This window comes from Leguminivora glycinivorella, chromosome 27, assembly GCF_023078275.1.
Source record: "Leguminivora glycinivorella isolate SPB_JAAS2020 chromosome 27, LegGlyc_1.1, whole genome shotgun sequence".
In the NCBI taxonomy this organism is placed as follows: Eukaryota; Metazoa; Arthropoda; class Insecta; order Lepidoptera; family Tortricidae; genus Leguminivora; species Leguminivora glycinivorella.
In genome coordinates, this window is record NC_062997.1 from 7216212 (window position 1) to 7232431 (window position 16220).

Consider the following 16220-nt stretch of genomic DNA (forward strand, 5'->3'; position numbering starts at 1 on the left):
CCGGAATATTTCAATTCTACTAATGCTCATATCGAAACTTTAAGTCGGTCTGGCGGATGGTTGGGTCCATCCGATTGGTCTGGCTGCTTACAAATGGTCTAGTTACAGGTCCCTGCGTATCATATATCAAAATCAGGCTTGAGAAAATGAGGAAAGTTAGAGTCGTTTTTTGCCAACTTTGTCGCGTCTGGTAAAAGTTATATTTATAATAAAATACACATGTACTTACGCAGTGTAAATAAAATTCATAGCTTAAAATTAATCTTGCACCATTGCACATATAAATTTTCATTTTTTTATTTCCTTAGAAGTAAAATTTTTGAAAGTCGCTTATTACGTCAAGTATACAATATACACGTAGCTTAATGTAGAAAATTCAAGTTTTTAGCTTTTATAGACCCGGAATATTTCAATTCTACTAATGCTCATATCGAAACTTTAAGTCGGTCTGGCGGATGGTTGGGTCCATCCGATTGGTCTGGCTGCTTACAAACGGTCTAGTTACAGGTCCCTGCGTATCATATATCAAAATCAGGCTTGAGAAAATGAGGTAAGTTAGAGTCGTTTTTTGCCAACTTTGTCGCGTCTGGTAAATGTTATGGCCGGCGGAAACGGTCTGGCATTTATGATAACCAATTTCTAACAACGTGCTCTAACACATATATAAAAATCAGCCTTGAGAATTTAAGGAAAGTAAGCACTTTTTTTTTTCACCTTCATCACTTGATAGCAAAAAATTGGCCGATGGGCCGAACTAGAAAATATGCACACATTAACCGCCGATATGAACTCTACATTGTCCCAAAGTTTCATCCTTGAGAATTTGAGGAAGGTCTGGCGGGCCTGGGCTCTGGGTCTAATTGGGCTATTGTGCATCATTTCCATGGCTGTGTATGTGCGCATATGCGAACGAGAATTGCGATTGGCAATTAAATTTAAATATATTGAATTTGGTCCAAATATGGAACAAAACACAATGAATACTGTTCTATTGATTAATGTTTTAATTTTTTCCAAAGTTGTTTGAACAAAGTATTAAGACTAAACTATAGAGAATTAGAGGATCAAATATAGTGCCTAAATCTCCTCTACAATATAAATATTGTCTGATTGATAATCGAGGACGCACACAATATCGGGATGGCCGAACCAATATTTTAAAATTAAATGAAATGTGGAGTCAAAACTACATGGTCTACATGCATCTCTAAAACAGAGTAGAAATTAAAAAGTAGCAACATCGCTGTGTTGTCTCGTTCACTGACACATATTTAAAAGATACGACACTATAATGATTTCTACTCTTTTCATGCCCAGAATGTAAGGACAGGCTCTTCGCACCCTCGCCTCTTACCGCATATATTATGACGCATGCAATAGGCTACTTGCCTCCTCCAGTCAAATCAGCTTCTTTTTAAGAACTGTCAAAAATAATTTGAACGACTTGCTAATATGGAATTTATATGAAATCGAATTGAATGACGTCACGGTCAACTCAGTTACTTTATATATTTCTACCTGACTTATTAATTAGAATTGGATTTAAAAATAACTTCTGTCTATGTTTTCTTTATAATTATCAGATTTATTTCGTGCATGGTATCAAATGTTTTATTTTAACTACAGTTAAGTTCCCTATACTTGTTCAAATGTAAACTATACACTACTAAACCAACAGGTATGTCAGTAGAGTCGAATTAATAACGGCCAAATACGGAACAATATGCGGTACTTAAAGGGTTAGACAGATTGCGATAGTCTTATCTTTTGCTGCGAATATTGCTGGTAGGAGTGGATTTCCTTGCCGGCGGCTATATTTCCGAGTTCATATAACCTGGCGACCTTCAAATTAAGAGTGAACAGGCATCTTCTGAGCGAGCTCACTCCATCGTAGGCCACGTCTTTGCCTTTGGCAAGTCTGTGGCCAAGAGTAAGCCCATTTATATTTTGAAAAAAAAAAAAGGTGCTAACACTTGTCTATCTGTTGACAGATCCTTCGACGGGAGCGTGCACGTGCCACCCGGCCGGCGTGACGGCGGCGCCCTCACACGACACCGTGCTGGCCCACATGCTCACCCTGCCAGGGCTCACCCCCGCCCTCATACACCAGGTACCGCTCCCGAGCCATCCTCCCCGCGCTCCCCCTCACACAGCGCCCTCTCACGACAACCTAAACGTGTTTCCTTACATGGCGATCCTGCCAGAATTCGAACTTCGATTCGAATCATCTGATCACACAAGCCTTTAGCTTACCGTGGGACTCGGTCAATCTGTGTAAGAAATGTAAGAATGTCCTGTTTTATTAACCCCCGACGCAAAACCGAAGGGGTGTTATAAGTTTGACGTGTCTGTCTGTATGTCTGTATGTCTGTTTGTCTGCCTGTCTGTCTGTGTGTGTATCTGTCCGTGGCATCGTAGCTCCCGAACGGATGAACCGATTTAGATTTAGTCTTTTTTTGTCTGAAAGCTGAGCTAGTCGGGAGTGTTATTAGCCATGTTTTATGAAAATCTGTCTACTATGTCGCAGTCGGGGGTTTTTTCAAAAGTTTAATTTTGTGGTTAGGTTATTCGAAATGAAATGATAATAATGTGCGGTTTCCCGCTGCAGTCTGTGCAGGAGGAGCGCTTCGACCACATCTCGGCCATCTACCACCTGCTCGTGGACAAGGTGCAGCAGCGCAGCCAGCGGATACACAGAGGTGACTCCTTCCTGCCTTCAATCCTGTAACCCTCTGGGGTACAGTATAACCAAAGACAATGTAACTCCGTATAGACAAATAAAGTCTAAGAAAAAAACGTATCTCGACAGCATAAAAAAAGGCACGGTGGCCTAGATGGCATTACACTTTTGGGGAACGCTCGGCTAGATGTCGCTAATAATAATATTTGACATTTTAACACATAATACCAAGCTAATAAGGATGTTTGTGTGGAGAGCATTTCGCAATTTTAGAATTAAACGCGAGCGCAGCTGCGGGCAAAAGCTAGTACATTATAGTAGTGAAACTCTTAAAAATAGACAAAAAACTTGACAAAAATAAACTTGACAAACTTAAAAATAGACAAAAATAGTGTGTTTATGACCGATGTATGTTTTCAGACTCGTTGGAGTCGCCAACGGAAGACCAAGGCGGCGGGGCGCTAGACCTCACGAGTTGTAAGGTATGCTTAAGCTTTAAAGTGCACCTAGAACCTGTCTACATAACCTCATTTTGCTATTTAGAATCTTATCACATAGGCGATTTCTACGATTTCTACATGTGTCCGCACACCCCAATCATCTAACATTACATGGCAACCCTGTCAGGATCACAGCGGTTTCGGGCGAAGTGCCGAAGTGTTCGCGAATATTCGGTTACATACTCGTTATAATGAATATTCGCGTTATTGCGATGTGTGTAGCCGTACCATATGAGTATTTGTGTAATTCATAATGTTTTTTTTATCTATTAGAGTGGGACAGACGAGCAAATGGACGCTGAAGATTCGTCGCAAGACTGTCTGGTGTTACCTGATGCTGTGGATTACTTGTCGGAGCGGACTGATAGCTTAGAGCAGGTATAATTTTAAATATTGTTTTGAATGATGCGATTTTTATTCGTAATATTAAATTAAAAGGAATTTAATCGCGTAACGGCTATTTAAGTTTTTATTTGGCCCGTGCATGGTGTTGGACGCAGATATAAATGTGTCGCTTAACTTTAAACTTGGGTAAATCCATTTTGCTATAAGGTTGATTATCTTTCAGATCATTTTTTAATATATTCAACCTTAAAGCAGAATGGGTTTACCCAAGTTTGAAATTAAGTGACACAAATGAAAATGTTACTCGATTAAATCCCGTTTTAATTGACCACAGCCGGTAGCCTTAGGTTTACGGTTTAATTTGATTCGTATTCTGTATTTGGATACTCTTCTTTACAGGTCGCAGTTTCCATTGTTGCCAACCGAAATTATTTCTCATGAAATGTTGTAACCAGATTATATGATTACTTAACCAATTTTTTTTATTTAGCTATGGCACCGGTCCCACCCAAAGCGAGTAATTTTATAGCCGATAGCTGACAGCTACACACACGAAACGAACAAAAGATAATCGCTCGCGTGTAAATAAAAGAGAGAGTGAGCGCTATTATCACGTCTCTTTTATTCACACGGGAGTGACTATCTCTTGTTCACTTCTATCGCCGACAGCTAATCGTTTACTCGCTTTTGGTGACTAATTTTTGTTGATTTTCGTGGTCGCAACCCCTTTTGTCCCGGCATCAGTAATAATGTGGTATTGTCCTTGCAGTTCGGGTCGGGCGGCGGCGTGGCGGCGGCGGCGGCGGCGGCGCGGCCCGCGGACCCGCAGCGGCGCCACACGGTGGGCCCGCAGCCGCGACACGACCAGGTGCGTATTCTGTACACCACTGCGACGTACAAACATTATGCCCGTTTCCGATATCTCGCGACCGAATGCTGGAATGACATCCCTCCACCCGACCTGTAAGACGAATAAAAAGTAAGCAATCTAATAAAGTCCAGTTTAAAAAGATATTACTGAAGAAACAAAAAAGAGGTTTACCATACCGGACATATTTCATCATCATCATTGGCCACAGCATCTTTCCAGATGATAGTTGCAGCACTTGCAGCGACGAAAGAGGTAGGTATTCTGAGTAGGCAGTCTACAGCCTACATCGGTTGTTGTGACGGCTGTACAAGCGAATGGAAAACACATACTTATGGTCACAGATTTCATGTATTTGTAATTGTGTGTTGTTGCAGCATTCAAATAAAGCTATCATCTATCTATTCCTATCCCATCACGGAACAATGGTGTTCCAGGTCTTTGGGAGGCGTGCGCGGGGCCGAAGCCAACGCGTAGAGGCCCTTTTGACACTTTAATGAAATGTTCATCTATCTATTATTATTAGGAAGGATGTCAAAGGTGGTGTCTTTAATATACAGGGTATCGGGTTCGGGCCTACATACGACCTCTTATGTGTTGCCAGATGGGAATTTTCGCGAAAAAAGATTCAAAAACTTATTTTTCCAAATTAGGTAAATTTAAGGTTTTTCCTACTCAGAATCACGAGCCCTTTCGATCCTACTAGTCAGAAAAAAGCGTTCCAAATTTAATGTTTCCACTTCGTTACTATTTTTCAAACACTTTGTTCAGCGGTTACAAAGTAGAAAGTATGCAAAATAATAGACAATTTTGGGACCATTTTTTTGTCACTCGTTTTTTATCCTAGATCGAAAGGGCTCGTGATTATAAGTAGGAAAAACATAAAATTTACGTATAAAAAAAATTTTTTTGGTGATTCTTCTCGCGAAACTGCCCAGATGATAGGCTATTGAAGTGGTGGTATGTTGTCAGATGATGGACGTGGGTTCGGCGCTCGGCTCGGCCGCGTCGGCGGACGGACGGAACGCGCCGCTATACGTCTCCGAGTTCACTGTGAGTATTACTACACCGTGTTTATTGAATAGGCTAGTTTCCTATAATTGAAATAATAGTACATTTCGTTATAAGTGCGAGCAGTATGTCATTACTTCACGAGTCCCGAGACATTTTGCCACGAGCGGCACGCGAGTGGCAAATCTCGGGACGAGTGAAGCATGACATTCTCGCACGTGTGACGAACGACGTTTTTTAATACAGTTGCGAAAAAACACTACAACAACAAAATAAAACAATCCGAACTATCAATTTTCGCATGGACATTGACGGATTATTTGACAATTGAAAGGCGTATTTTTGAAGCTTTTAAACTTACATGCATATTTTCGAGTTTGTTATTCATCTAACATAATTTATTTCATTGGGTGCCATAAAAACATAAACATTTACGATTTGGGACGATTGTTTAATGTACAACTACATTTTAATTTAATCGATCCATTTATGCCCCGACGTATTGCAAATAACGTAAAATAATTATGCCAAATCGCGTAACATATTGAGGTTTTTGAACGTGCATTAAGTTAAAACATGGTAGACGCCTCTACTTTGACAGTAGAAGACGCGTTTCGTTCCAATCATGTTCTGTTTACACGACTCATTATGACCGGTTTTTCAAAGTATAAACCATTTTATAAATTATGTTTAGTATGACTCAAAGTAAACAATTACATATGAAATATTAACGTTTTAAATATTAATCACTTAATAGTATGTTTATAGTTTTATTCCGTCGTAGTAAACTAGATTTATATGAAAACAACTCGGTCAGTAGTCGTAAAATGGAACGTATACTTTTTACGCACTAGTTCGTAAAATACAACTTCTCGCACGCTAAACAGCCAAAAAACGGGCACTTTTTGAGCAACTGTATTAAAAAATATTTTATAATAATAATAATAATAAGCCCGCGGGGGCAGCTTGTGGCTAGCTGACGGTGAGTGGCGACACCGCGGACCCCTATTCCAGAGGGCCCTTTTTTATGGCCCTCGCCTCTGAGCTTGCCTTAACCGGCCGGCCAGAGTGGATTCGCAAGAGCGGGACCTATGCTCCAGGTTGGAAGTGTAAAATGTCATAACGCCGGCGGCCTGCTGAACGGATCACCGGGATCTGGCTACCGCAGTCTCACCTCTCGACAACCTCTTAGCCTCTCTTCAAGTGTTGCTCTGTTGTCGCACCGTGCGTGCGGCCGTTTTGCAGGGCCCACTCAATGAGTTGGCAAGTCACCGCCTGTCTTCTACAATTCCGAGACTAATTGTCACGGCAGGTGTCCGATAGTCTCCTCCCATAGCCCATTAACCAGTCCATCCAATTTGCAAAACAATAGCCTTATGATCTTAGTTCCCATCGCAACACAAAAGTGTTGCACTGCAATAGTCTTTGCACCTGGCGGGGACCATCTTCGGGTGTATCACATTGTGCGCTCGGGGATGGTATCCGCCACGTGTATCCCTTGCCTTTAGATTAAAATGTCTTAAAGGGCCTCTGTGCTGTTGGCTTCGGCCCCACGCATGCCTCCCAAAGGTCCGGGACCCCATGGTCCCGAGATATGGAAAAGACAAACAAATAATAATAATAATAATAAATCATTTATTTCGAGCAAGTTACACTCATAATATTTGTTAGTAAAAAAAAAAAAAAATAACTGAATTCTAAGATATGTGTTAGTGCTTAAGCCTAAGAATACTTATAATTAATTATAACTATGTACATTTTCTTTTTTCTGAGTACGGCACATGTAGCCGACTGCAGCGTAGCAAAAAGGGGGAGTCCAACCTGTCCCCTATCATCTTCATGACGATGTTGGGGCTGGCGCGCACCCGGCGCACCAGGGATGCTGCTCTCTTGCGGATGGTGGCATAGAAACAATCGACCCTGGCTTCAGCGAACATCCCTGATGCGCTACAGAAGCGCGGCAGCCCCATCATCACCCGGAACGCGTTGTTATACTGGACGCGGAGAGCTTCGTAGGCTCGTTTCGTATATGACAGCCACATATTACATGAGTACAGTGAGGTGCAGTATGCTCTAAATAGTGTAACTTTCACCTCCCTGGTACATCGCGCAAACTTGCGGGCAATCATATTCGCCCGGACCGACAAAGCTCTCCGTTCTCTCTCTATGTCTTTATCGTCTTTGAGATCTGCCGTCACTATGTGTCCTAAATATTTGAACATGTCCACCCTTATGCAGTGCTTTATGCAGTGGACGAAATAAAGCACAACATAATTAGAAGTAAAACATGGACAGTAGTTATGGTTAAACATAATATCTATTTAATAAGTCAAAGAGAAATATATAAAGTGAATGAATTGACGGTGACGTCACTCCTCAGTATTTCATAGTAATTCCATATTAGCAAATCGTTTTGACAGTTCTTAAGAGCGTTATAACATTTCGGCGTCGGGCGAAATTAGGTATTTTACCCACCGCGCGAGCCCAATATGCCGACCCTTTCTAGCACGTCTTATCACTCGCTCGCACTACAATAATGGACAAAACAATCTTGATCCTTTCTATGGAATTTTGATAACAACCACATTAATCTACTATCTCGATATAAACTTTTGGTTTCTAATAAACATTATTTTGTACGAAAATACGAGAATATAGCGCGAAATAATATCAATTATGTTAAAATTTATTTAAAAAATTAAAGTAATAATTATAAAAGTAGATCCCACCCCAAATATTTGCTTTTGTTATATGGTAAGTATTAGAGTAAAGTATATATTAATATGATGATAAAATAAGACAAATACAATTCTAATTACTTCAAGATGGTGCTCAGGGTCTGATGATGGAGCCAGATGGTGGTCACCAATACCAATGAACAATATGACTATACAACTTCGTGGTTTACATGTCATTCTAGCATTTTCACTTTCACATTTCAAGTGCATATACCACGAGTATAGGTTTTCGGGTGTGCTGATTTAAAAATTAATGACCGATTTGGAATCTGACATTGCTGACTGTCACTTTGACACAAAAGTCATCATGGGTGTCGTAAAATAGGTTTTAGGGGGTGCTGATTCCAAAATTAATGACCAATGTGGAATCTGACATTGCTGACTGTCACTTTGACACAAAAGTCGTCATGGGTGTCGTCAAATATGTTTGCGGGGGTGCTGATTCCAAAACTAATGAACAATGTGGAATCTGACATTGCTGACTGTCACTTTGACACAAAAGTCGTCATGGGTGTCGTAAAATTGGTTTTAGGGGGTGCTGATTCCAAAATTAATGACCAATGTGGAATCTGACATTGCTGACTGTCACTTTGACACAAAAGTCGTCATGGGTGTCGTCAAATAGGTTTGCGGGGGTGCTGATTCCAAAATTAATGAACAATGTGGAATCTGACATTGCTGACTGTCACTTTGACACAAAAGTCGTCATGGGTGTCGTCAAATAGGTTTGCGGGGGTGCTGATTCCAAAATTAATGAACAATGTGGAATCTGACATTGCTGACTGTCACTTTGACACAAAAGTCGTCATGGGTGTCGTAAAATTGGTTTTAGGGGGTGCTGATTCCAAAATTAATGACCAATGTGGAATCTGACATTGCTGACTGTCACTTTGACACAAAAGTCGTCATGGGTGTCGTCAAATAGGTTTGCGGGGTGCTGATTCCAAAATTAATGAACAATGTGGAATCTGACATTGCTGACTGTCACTTTGACACAAAAGTCGTCATGGGTGTCGTAAAATTGGTTTTAGGGGGTGCTCATTCCAAAAATAATGACCAATGTGGAATCTAACATTGCTGACTGCCACTTTGACACAAAAGTCATCATGGGTGTCGTAAAATAGGTTTTAGGGGTGCTGATTCCAAAAATAATGACCAATGTGGAATCTAACATTGCTGACTGTCACTTTGACACAAAAGTCATCATGGGTGTCGTCAAATAGGTTTCCGGAGGTGCTGATTTGAAAATTAATGACCGATTTGGAATCTTGACATTGCTGACTGTCACTTTGACACAAAAGTCGTCATGGGTGTCGTCAAAAAGGTTTCCGGGGGTGCTGATTCCAAAATTAACGACTATTTTGGAATCTCACAGTGCTAATTGTCATTTTGACACAAAAGGAATCATGGGTGTAGTCAAATAGTTTTTAGGGGTACTGATTCCAAAATTAATGAAATGATTTAAAAAGTAATGACCGATTTGGAACCTGACATTGCACAGTACCCCTGGAAACCTATTTGACGACACCCATAACGACTTTTATGTCAAAGTGACAGTCAGCAATGTCAGATTCCAAATTGATCATTAATATTGAGATCAGTACCCATGAAAACTTATTTGAAGACACCCATGATCACTTTTGTGTCAAAGTGACAGTCAACAGTGTCAGATTCCAAATTGGTCATTAGTTTTCAAACACCTCCGGATACCTATTTGACGACACCCATGACGACTTTTGTGTCAAAGTGACAGTCAGCAATGTCAGATTCCAAATTGGTCACTAATTTTGGAATCAGCACCCCCTAAAACCTATTTTACGACACCCATGACGACTTTTGTGTCAAAGTGACAGTCAGAAATGTCAAATTGAACATTGGTCATTAATTTTGGAATCAGCACCCCCTAAAACATATTTTACGACACCCATGACGACTTTTGTGTCAGAGTGACAGTCAGCAATGTCAGATTGAACATTGGTCATTAATTTTGGAATCAGCACCCCCTAAAACCTATTTTACGACACCTATGACGACTTTTGTGTCAAAGTGACAGTCAGCAATGTCAGATTCCAAATTGGTCATTAATTTTGGAATCAGCACCCCCTAAAACCTATTTTACGACACCCATGACGACTTTTGTGTCAGAGTGACAGTCAGCAATGTCAGATTGAACATTGGTCATTAATTTTGGAATCAGCACCTCCTAAAACCTATTTTACGACACCCATGACGACTTTTGTGTCAAAGTGACAGTCAGCAATGTCAGATTCCGCATTGGTCATTAATTTTGGAATCAGCACCCCTAAAACCTATTTTACGACACCCATGACGACTTTTGTGTCAAAGTGACAGTCAGCAATGTCAGATTCCAAATTGGTCATTCATTTTGTAATCAGCACCCCCTAAAACCTATTTTACGACACCCATGACGACTTTTGTGTCAGAGTGACAGTCAGCAATGTCAGATTGAACATTGGTCATTAATTTTGGAATCAGCACCCCTAAAACCTATTTTACGACACCCATGACGACTTTTGTGTCAAAGTGACAGTCAGCAATGTCAGATTCCACATTGGTCACTACTTTTGGAATCAGCACCCCCTAAAACCTATTTTACGACACCCATGACGACTTTTGTGTCAAAGTGACAGTCAGAAATGTCAGATTGAACATTGGTCATTAATTTTGGAATCAGCACCCCTAAAACCTATTTTACGACACCCATGACGACTTTTGTGTCAGAGTGACAGTCAGCAATGTCAGATTGAACATTGGTCATTAATTTTGGAATCAGCACCCCCTAAAACCTATTTTACGACACCCATGACGACTTTTGTGTCAAAGTGACAGTCAGCAATGTCAGATTCCAAATTGGTCATTAATTTTGGAATCAGCACCCCTAAAACCAATTTTACGACACCCATGACGACTTTTGTGTCAGAGTGTCAGTCAGCAATGTCAGATTGAACATTGGTCATTAATTTTGGAATCAGCACCTCCTAAAACCTATTTTATGACACCCATGACGACTTTTGTGTCAAAGTGACAGTCAGCAATGTCAGATTCCACATTGGTCATTAATTTTGGAATCAGCACCCCCTAAAACCTATTTTACGACACCCATGACGACTTTTGTGTCAAAGTGACAGTCAGCAATGTCAGATTCCAAATTGGTCATTCATTTTGTAATCAGCACCCCCTAAAACCTATTTTACGACACCCATGACGACTTTTGTGTCAGAGTGACAGTCAGCAATGTCAGATTGAACATTGGTCATTAATTTTGGAATCAGCACCCCCTAAAACCTATTTTACGACACCCATGACGACTTTTGTGTCAAAGTGACAGTCAGCAATGTCAGATTCCACATTGGTCATTAATTTTGGAATCAGCACCCCCTAAAACCTATTTTACGACACCCATGACGACTTTTGTGTCAAAGTGACAGTCAGCAATGTCAGATTCCAAATTGGTCATTAATTTTGGAATCAGCACCCCCTAAAACCAATTTTACGACACCCATGACGACTTTTGTGTCAGAGTGTCAGTCAGCAATGTCAGATTGAACATTGGTCATTAATTTTGGAATCAGCACCTCCTAAAACCTATTTTATGACACCCATGACGACTTTTGTGTCAAAGTGACAGTCAGCAATGTCAGATTCCACATTGGTCATTAATTTTGGAATCAGCACCCCCTAAAACCTATTTTACGACACCCATGACGACTTTTGTGTCAGAGTGACAGTCAGCAATGTCAGATTGAACATTGGTCATTAATTTTGGAATCAGCACCCCCTAAAACCTATTTTACGACACCCATGACGACTTTTGTGTCAAAGTGACAGTCAGCAATGTCAGATTCCACATTGGTCATTAATTTTGGAATCAGCACCCCTAAAACCTATTTTACGACACCCATGATGACTTTTGTGTCAAAGTGACAGTCATCTGAGGTACTACATATTCGTAATCTGAAAGTAATCAAGTCAATAATTTCAGTTATTTTGAATCGACTATGATTCCGAATTATTGGTAATAGTAATGATTGTATAGATGATTAGTGATTCCTTTACATGTAATGGTAATTTACCGTTTCACTTGATTACATTACAAGTAATCTGACACCCAGTAGTGTCAGATTACAAAGTAAAATCAAGTAATCGTGTAATCCGGAATCGATTACGATTTCCCCATCTCTGGGTTTAGTTATATGGTTCATTGGTACTGGTGACCACCATCTGGCTCCATCATCAGACCCTGAGTACCACCTCTTGTCAAAGGTCTTGTTGAGACGAACCCAACGAGCCTAAACACGAAGTCGTTTACTTACATGGTTCACTGGTACTGGTGACCACCTTCTGGCTCCATCATCAGATCCCGAGTACCATCTTGATGTGTCTTATCATCTTGACCGTATTGTAATTTTCACATTTTTATCATCACAACGTTGTAATACGTTTAACATTTAACATTCAAACATAACAAAGTATTACAAAAGCAAATATTTACGGGTCTAGGATCAAATTCGTTGGTCGCTGTTTACACACACACAATGCGAGGATAGCCCGTGTAGAAACAAGGCGTCCGACCCACACAACAATAAATATTCTCGACGTTTGCGATGAAAACTCGGAGACCAAAGCGACATACGTCTCACCTGCTCGAGCTCCGGCGCGGCACTGAAATCGCAGGCGTCCGTCGCCGGTAAAATAGCGACAGGAAGGCTAGTTTTCAAAAAATTGGCAAAAAATCATGATAAAATATTATAACGACAAATGGATAACAGCAGTTTAAGCACATTGTGCAGATTATTTATATACTAAAATAACTTCGATAACATGTAGATTTTCGGAGAAATGATCACTTGTTTCGATGTATTTTCAAGACATTATTGAGTTCGTTTTACTTTCAATTTCTCAATTTCAAAGGATTAAATGATAAATATTGTTTAATGGGCCTTAAGTACAAGATATTTGGAACTTAAATTTACCTCATTTATGAGAGTGATCTTATCAAATTGTACATAATAAGAGCTCCGAATTCTGTGCTTCACGCGGTTTTTCCTAAACGAGCATCAGAAAAACAATCATTACTAATTGAAAAAGCTTTTTTTTTCATATGTTTTTTATTTAACCGACAGTTAATAAGATGTTCTAACTGAAACAAGTACTTTCACTGTCTTTTAGTATGAGTAAAGTGTACAATTTTGTCGATAAATATTGTGCATTTTACAATATATCGCCTTTTTTTGTCATAGCGCTCTTAAAAAGGAGCTGATTTGACTAGTAGGAAACTAGCCCATTCCGTCAACTTTACATCAAATACAATTAATTTCTCTAAGAACGTTAGAGTGAAAGCAGTTCCTACTTGTCGATAAAATGGAAACGGAACTCATTCAGAAGGCTTCGGTGATATACTTTCAGTTTGATCTTTTAACCCCCGACGCGAAAACGACGGGTTGTTATAAGTTTGACGTGTCTGTCTGTCTGTATGTGTGTCTGACTGGCACCGTAGCTCCCGAACGGATGAACCGGTTTAGGTTTTTTTTTGTTTCAAAGCTGAATTAGTCAGGAGTGTTTGCCATGTTTCTTGAAAATCGGTCCACTATGTCGGGAATTTCTTCAAAATTTCAATTTAGTGGTGAGGTTATTATTCAGAGATACCGTTCCATATACAAGGTGCTCACGAGGAACCCAAATAACTTTAACAGCATATTCTTGGTCACATTTTAAGACTAAAATGTCCTATAAACTTTTCTAGATTTCTTCTAGTTTCAGAGTTATTGCCAATTAAAAAAAAAACTTTTCCGTATTGTTACTCAGTACAAAAGGTCTTCTTAACGGCGCTGATGCGCAATTGTGGAGCATAGTCTCACAGTAGTCATTGATAGATGTCAAAATGTGACAAGAAAAACTAAAAAAAAGATGGTTTTTAGAAAAAGAAATCAAGAAACTCATTTTAATTGCCAACCTTATGGATAAAATTTACTTTTTATGTGACAATAAATTAAAAAAAAAAATTCATATAAATTATAATAAATTTATTCATTTAACATTTTTTCTTTCTTTTGGCCTCAGAAACGCGTGGTTCAAGTTATGCGGGTTCCTGTATACCTATAGTTGCAGTTTAATTATGATATTCTCATAACACTGGGTAAATCCCTATTTACTAATCAGACCTATAAATGGGTCTTTTGCTAGAGGTTATCAAGATTTAAGGCAACCCCATTTTTTTTGAACTTGCAGCAAAGTTCGTCGCGCGAGGCGCCAGCCGTGTCCATGCTGCCCCACACCAACCTGGCCGCGCCGCTCCCCGCGTGGCACCACTTCAGCGTCAAGGACCAGCACCTGCTGAAGCCGCCCATCGCCATGCAGAGCCAAGGTAGGTCCGACTGGCCCACGTCTCCCCGTGTGACACCACTCCAGTGTCAACTAGCCCGCCGCTCCCCGCGTGGCACCACTTCAGCGTCAAGGACCAGCACCTGCTGAAGCCGCCCATCGCCATGCAGAGCCAAGGTAGGTCCGACTGGCCCACGTCTCCCCGTGTGACACCACTCCAGTGTCAACTAGCCCGCCGCTCCCCGCGTGGCACCACTTCAGCGTCAAGGACCAGCACCTGCTGAAGCCGCCCATCGCCATGCAGAGCCAAGGTAGGTCCGACTGGCCCGCGTCTCCCCGCGTGACACCACTCCAGTGTCAACTAGCCCGCCGCTCCCCGCGTGGCACCACTTCAGCGTCAAGGACCAGCACCTGCTGAAGCCGCCCATCGCCATGCAGAGCCAAGGTAGGTCCGACTGGCCCGCGTCTCCCCGCGTGACACCACTCCAGTGTCAACTAGCCCGCCGCTCCCCGCGTGGCACCACTTCAGCGTCAAGGACCAGCACCTGCTGAAGCCGCCCATCGCCATGCAGAGCCAAGGTAGGTCCGACTGGCCCGCGTCTCCCCGCGTGACACCACTCCAGTGTCAACTAGCCCGCCGCTCCCCGCGTGGCACCACTTCAGCGTCAAGGACCAGCACCTGCTGAAGCCGCCCATCGCCATGCAGAGCCAAGGTAGGTCCGACTGGCCCGCGTCTCCCCGCGTGACACCACTCCAGTGTCAACTAGCCCGCCGCTCCCCGCGTGGCACCACTTCAGCGTCAAGGACCAGCACCTGCTAAAGCCGCCCATCGCCATGCAGAGCCAAGGTAGGTCCGACTGGCCCGCGTCTCCCCGCGTGACACCACTCCAGTGTCAACTAGCCCGCCGCTCCCCGCGTGGCACCACTTCAGCGTCAAGGACCAGCACCTGCTGAAGCCGCCCATCGCCATGCAGAGCCAAGGTAGGTCCGACTGGCCCGCGTCTCCCCGCGTGACACCACTCCAGTGTCAACTAGCCCGCCGCTCCCCGCGTGGCACCACTTCAGCGTCAAGGACCAGCACCTGCTGAAGCCGCCCATCGCCATGCAGAGCCAAGGTAGGTCCGACTGGCCCGCGTCTCCCCGCGTGACACCACTCCAGTGTCAACTAGCCCGCCGCTCCCCGCGTGGCACCACTTCAGCGTCAAGGACCAGCACCTGCTGAAGCCGCCCATCGCCATGCAGAGCCAAGGTAGGTCCGACTGGCCCGCGTCTCCCCGCGTGACACCACTCCAGTGTCAACTAGCCCGCCGCTCCCCGCGTGGCACCACTTCAGCGTCAAGGACCAGCACCTGCTGAAGCCGCCCATCGCCATGCAGAGCCAAGGTAGGTCCGACTGGCCCGCGTCTCCCCGCGTGACACCACTCCAGTGTCAACTAGCCCGCCGCTCCCCGCGTGGCACCACTTCAGCGTCAAGGACCAGCACCTGCTAAAGCCGCCCATCGCCATGCAGAGCCAAGGTAGGTCCGACTGGCCCGCGTCTCCCCGCGTGACACCACTCCAGTGTCAACTAGCCCGCCGCTCCCCGCGTGGCACCACTTCAGCGTCAAGGACCAGCACCTGCTGAAGCCGCCCATCGCCATGCAGAGCCAAGGTAGGTCCGACTGGCCCGCGTCTCCCCGCGTGACACCACTCCAGTGTCAACTAGCCCGCCGCTCCCCGCGTGGCACCACTTCAGC

General features: G+C 42.8%; 1 protein-coding gene across 1 annotated transcript in view; it reads left to right on the forward strand.

Annotated features, from left to right (window-relative positions):
• LOC125240230 overlaps positions 1-16220 on the forward strand; it is a 63256-nt gene that overhangs the window by 29957 nt on the left and 17079 nt on the right. Inside the window, 7 exon segments of the mRNA XM_048148056.1 lie at positions 1992-2110; positions 2609-2699; positions 3101-3162; positions 3454-3558; positions 4295-4393; positions 5366-5446; positions 14392-14527. Of these exon segments, the coding sequence (XP_048004013.1) occupies positions 1992-2110; positions 2609-2699; positions 3101-3162; positions 3454-3558; positions 4295-4393; positions 5366-5446; positions 14392-14527 (693 nt within the window).